The sequence below is a fragment of the Neopelma chrysocephalum genome, unplaced genomic scaffold (assembly GCF_003984885.1).
Source record: "Neopelma chrysocephalum unplaced genomic scaffold, ASM398488v2 Primary Assembly neopelma1_95218, whole genome shotgun sequence".
In the NCBI taxonomy this organism is placed as follows: domain Eukaryota; kingdom Metazoa; phylum Chordata; class Aves; order Passeriformes; family Pipridae; genus Neopelma; species Neopelma chrysocephalum.
The window spans coordinates 3,330-8,961 of NW_020923906.1; the positions used below are offsets into that span (position 1 = coordinate 3,330).

General features: G+C 45.7%; 1 protein-coding gene across 1 annotated transcript in view; it reads right to left on the reverse strand.

The window, feature by feature from the left end:
- Positions 1-4,422, reverse strand: part of LOC113980791 (alpha-soluble NSF attachment protein-like) — a gene marked incomplete at both ends in the record, with an annotated part of 7,372 nt that extends 2,950 nt beyond the window's left edge. Inside the window, 3 exons of the mRNA XM_027708010.1 lie at positions 812-867; positions 3,611-3,688; positions 4,376-4,422. Of these exons, the coding sequence (XP_027563811.1) occupies positions 812-867; positions 3,611-3,688; positions 4,376-4,422 (181 nt within the window). The remainder of the gene's footprint in view (positions 1-811; positions 868-3,610; positions 3,689-4,375) is intronic.
- Between the last annotated feature and the right edge of the window lie 1,210 nt (positions 4,423-5,632).

Genomic DNA, 5,632 nt, shown 5'->3' on the forward strand with positions numbered 1-5,632 from the left:
ACCAAAACAGCCCAAAATCAGCCCAAAATCACCCCAAAAACACCCCAGAACATGGCCACCTTCAGCAGGCACCAAAACCCACCAAAATCAGCCCAAAATCACCCCAAAAACACCCCAAAAACATCCCCATCCCACAGACCAAACAAAATCCACCAAAAACTCATCTAAATCACCCCAAAATCAGCCCAAAATCACCCCAAAAACACCCCCTCCCACAGATCCGAAAAAATCCACCCAATTCTCACCAAAATCCACCAAATTCCCACCAAAATCCACCCAAAAGCCACATCAAATCACCCCAAAAACACTCCAGTCCCACAAACCCACCCAAAGCTCACCCAAATCCATCCAAATTCCCACCAAAATCCACCCAAACCCCACATCCAATCACCCCAAAAACACCCCCAAAATTCCCCCATCTCAAAAACCCAAATCCCACCAAAATCCACCCAAATCCCACCAAAATCCACCCAATTCCCACCAAAATCCACCCAAATCCACCAAACCTCTCCAAATCCCAACAAAATCCACCGAATTTCCACCCCTGGGATTTGGGAATGCAGGTTCCCAAGATTTGGGGATTCCCAGGATTTGGAGCCCCTGGAATTTGGGGTTCCCTGGATTTAGGGATTCAAGTTCCTGGGATTTGGGGGCTCCTGGGATTTGGGAATTCAGGTTCCTGGCATTTGGTGATTTGGGTTCCCAGGATTCCAAATTCCCAGGATTTGGGGATTGAGGGTTCCCAGGATTCAGGATTTGGGGATTCGGGTTCCCGGGATTTGGGGATTGGGGAATTCCCGGGATTTGGTACCTGTTGGATTCTTCCCCTTTGTAATAATCGGCCGCCTGCTCGTAGTGGGCCATGGCCTGGGGGGGAAAATAGGGAAAACCAGGATCAAAGTCATGGAAAATGGGATCATGGGACATAAAACACGGATAAAATCCCCTAAAACCTGGATAACACCCTATAAAACCTGGATAAACCTGGATAAAACCTGGATAAAACCAAATAAAACCTGGATAAAACTGGATAAAACCACATAAAACCTGGATGAAACCAAATAAAACCTGGATAGAACCCCATAAAATGTGGATAAACCCCCATAAATCCAGATAAAACCTGGATAAAACTGCATAAAACCTGGATAAAACCCCATAAAACCTGGATAAAACTGTCTAAAACCAGATAAAATTGGGATAAAATCTGGATAAAAGCGGATAAAGCCTGGATAAAACTGGATAAAACTTGGATAAAATGATCTAAAACCTGGATAAAACCAAATAAAATCTGGACAAAACCCAAATAAAACCTGTATAAAACTTGCATAAAGTGGGATAAAACCTGGATAAACCTGGATAAAACTGTCTAAAACCAGATTAAATCAGGATAAAACCTGGATAAAACTGGATAAAACCAGATAAAACTTGGATAAACCCACCCAAAATGTGGATCAATCCTATAAATCCAAATAAAACCTGGATAAAACCTGAATAAAACCAGACAAAACTTGGATAAAATATGGATAAAATGGTCTAAAACCTGGATAAAACAAGATAAAACCTGGATAAACTCAGATAAAATCTGGATAAAACCAAATAAAACCTGGATAAAACTGGATAAAACCTGGAAAAAACTGGATAAAGCCTGGATAAAACCAGACAAAACCTGGATAAAACCCCATAAAACCCAGATAAAACCCAGATAAAACCTGGATAAAACCTGGATAAAGTGGAATAAAACCTGGATAAACCTGGATAAAACTGTCTAAAACCAGATAAAATCAGGATAAAACCTGGATAAAACCCCATAAAACCTGGATAAAACCACATAAAACCTGGAGAAAACTGGATAAAATGAGATAAAATGGGATAAAACCTGGATAAAACCAGATAAACTCGGGATAAACCCGATAAAATCCAGTCATTCCTCCCAAAATGGAAATAAAAAGGGATAAAAACAGGGGAAAACTGACAAAATTCCCGGATAAACAAAACTAATTCATAAATAAATCCCACAAATAAAAAAATCCAGTGGAATTTTCTGGTCCTTCCTCTCCCCTCCCCCCATTCCCAATTCCTGGCTCCTTCCCGGTTTCCCGCGGCTCCGACGCCTCCGCTCCGGCTGCTCCATCTGCTCCCGGAATTTCAGGATGGGGGAGGTGGAATTCCCGGAAAACCACCCCATAATTCCCCCTTTTCCACCGGGATTTGGGGATGGGAGAGATGAAATTCCTGGAAAACCACCCAAAATTCCCCCTTTTCTGCCCTAATTTTGGGATGGGGGAGGCGGAATTCCCAGAAAACCACCCAGAATTCCCCCTTTTCCACCGGGATTTGGGGATTTGGGGAGGAATTCCCGGAAAACCACCCAAAATTCCCCTTTTTCCACCAGGATTTGGGGGAGAAATTCCCAGAAAACCACCCAAATTCCCCCTTTTCCACCCTGATTTTGGGATGGGGGAGGAAAAATTCCCAGGAAAAAAACCCCAAAAACCAAAGAAAATCCCTCCTTTTGCACTTGGGATTCTGGGATGTGGGAGACAAGAATTCCCAAAGATTTGGGAAGAGACCTTGGAGCTGTTCCCGAGATCCCTGAGGGACAGAATTCCTGGAATTCCCGGGAATCTCCCTCTCTCCCAAACTCTACTTTCCTTAAAAATCGACCCCATTTCTCCCCCAGGAAAGCAAAAATCCCGGGATTTGGGGCAATTCCAACCAGGAAAACCCCTAAATTGGAATTTGGGAGCCACGGGGGGTTCCTGGAATCCCTGGAATTCCCGGGAATCTCCCTCTCTCCCAAACTCCACTTCCCTCAAAACCAACCCCGTTTATCCCCCAGGGGAAGCGAAAATCCCGGGATTTGGGGACAATTCCCATTGGAAAAAAACCCAGACTGGGATTTGCGGGGGCAAATTCCCAGAATTCCTGGAATTCCCAGGAATCTCCCCCTCTCCCAAACCCAACTTCCCTTAAAACCAACCTCATTTCTCCCCCAGGGAAGCAAAACTCCTGGGATTTGGGGCAACTCCAACCAGGAAAACCCCTAAATTGGGATTTAGGAGCTGAGGGGTCCCTGGAATTCCCAGAATTCCCGGAATTCCGGGTGTTTTTTCCCACCTTCTCAACATCGACCAGGTTTTATCGTGGATTCGTCCTGGATTTGTTCCTGTTTGATCCCGGATTCAGCCCTGTTTTATCCTGGATTGATCCTGGTTTTATCTCAAATTCATCCTGGTTTTATCCTGGATTGATCCTGATTTTGTCCCAATTTTATCCTGGATTCATCCCTGTTTTATCCTGGGTTTATCCCCATTTTATCCCAAATTTATCCTGGTTTTATCCTGGATTCATCCCGATTTTATCCCAAATTCATCTGTGTTTTATCCTGGATTCATCCCTGTTTTATCCCAAATTTATCCCGATTTTATCTCAAATTTATTCTGGTTTTATCCTGGATTCATCCCTGTCTTATCCTGGATTTATCCCGATTTTGTCCCAAATTTATCCTGGATTGATCCCTGTTTTATCCTGGATTTATCCTGATCTTATCACAAATTTATCCCGATTTTATCCCAAATTTATCCCTGCTTTATCCATGTTTTTTTCCCACCTTCTCGACATCAACCAGGTCCCCCTCGTAGATCTCGGCGATGGCCACGTGGTGTTTGGCGGCGATGGTGAAACGGCCCTGCCGGAAAACCGGGATCATCCCACCAGAAAAACCCATCCCAAGGGATCCATCTGATCCTGGACACTCCAGAACCACCCCTGGGAAACCCTGGGGAAGGGGATTTTTGGGGATTTTTGGGGATTTTTTGGGATTTTTTTGGAATTTTTAGGGGTTTTTTTGGATTTTTTTTTGATTTTTTGGGGGCTTTTGGGGGGATTTTTGGGGGGCTTGGAGGGGGTTTGGGAATTTCGGGGGATTTTGGAGTTTTTTGGGAATTTGGGGGATTTTTGGAGATATTTTAGGGGATTTTTGGGGGATTTTGGGGGGGATTTTTTGGGGATTTTTCGAGGATTTTCTGAGGATTTCGGGGGAATTTTGGGGAATTTCGGAGGATTTTGGGGAGGATTTTTGGGGATTTTTTTGGGAAGGATCCTTGGGATTTTGGGGAGGAATCTCCAGGATTTAGGGAGGGAAATCTTTGAGATTTGGGGGAGGAATTCCCAGGATTTGGGGGTGGAGAATCTCCCGCCTCTGGCACTTCATGAGCCACAGGGAAGAGCTCCCCTAAATTCCCAAATTCCTGAATTCCAGGAGGGAATTCCCGGTGATTCCCACCCCGGGTTTGTGTCTCCGCCCAACCCCAGGTGGGATCCAAGAGAGATTCCCGGTGGGAATTCCGTGGGAATACCGGGAGTGGGATCTCACCATGTCCGTGTAGATCTCGATGGCGCGCAGGAGGCAGTTGATGGCCTCTGGAAAACACGGAAAAGTGGGAATGGGGGTGGGAAAACTCAGGGAAAAGGGAGGGGAGGGGAATCCTGAAGCTTCGGGATCGGGGAGCAAAAATTCCTGGAATTGGAGGGCCAAAAATTCCCAGAATTGGAGTCCCAAAGTCTTTGAGATCAGAGCTCAAAATTCCAGGGATTGGAGACCAAAAATTCCAGGGATTGAGGCCCCAAAGTCTTTGGGATCAGAGCCCAAAATTCCAGGGATTGGAGCCCCAAAATTCCAAGGATTGGAGGACCAAAACTTCCCGGGATTGGACCCCCAAATTCTTTGGGATCAGAGCCCAAAATTCCAGGGATTGGAGACCAAAAATTCCAGGGATTGGAGTCCCAAAAATTCCAGGGATTGAGGCCCCAAAGTCTTTGGGATCAGACCTCGAAATTCCAGGAATTGGAGGCCCAAATCCTTTGGGATCAGAGCCTGAAATTCCAAGAATTAAGGCCCCAAAATTCCAAGGACTGGAGCCCTAAAACTCTTTGGGATCAGAGCCCAAAATTCCAAGGATTGGAGTCCAGAATCCCAAGGATTGGAGCCCAAAAATTCCAGGGATTGGAGGCCCAAATCCTTTGGGATCAGAGCCCAAAATTCCAGGGATTGGAGCCCCAAAATTCCCAGCATTGAGGCCCCAAATGTTCCAGGGATTGGAACCTCAAATTCTTTGGGATCAGAGCCCAAAATTCCAAGGACTGGAGCCCCAAAAATTCCCAGGATTGGACCCCAAACTCTTTAGGATCAGATCCCAAAATTCCAAAACCCCTCCCAAACCCATTCCCAAACCCCCCAAATCCCAGGATTTTGTCATATTTTGGGAATCCTGCGGCTTTTCCCACCTCCAAATTGGGGATTTTAGGAATTTTTTAGGGATTTTTAACCCTTTTTCCGAATTCCGACCCCTCCAGCGTCAAATCCTGAGAAATTCCAGGAGATTTTTCCCTCCCCGGGTCGGAAAATCGGGATAAAAAAATTCCTGGGGGATTCTGAGGTGAAAATTGAGGGATTTTTTGGCTCTTTTTCCTGGAAATCCACCAAAAAACGGGAATTTTGTTGGGAACGGGGACGGGGTTGGGATCAGAAGATCCAAGGGCACGCCCCAAAGAATTCCCAATCCCAGAAATCCGCCGGGAATGCTGGAGTTTCTTTCCCCCCCCTCCCCCTCCTCGGAGCCGCCGCGGATTC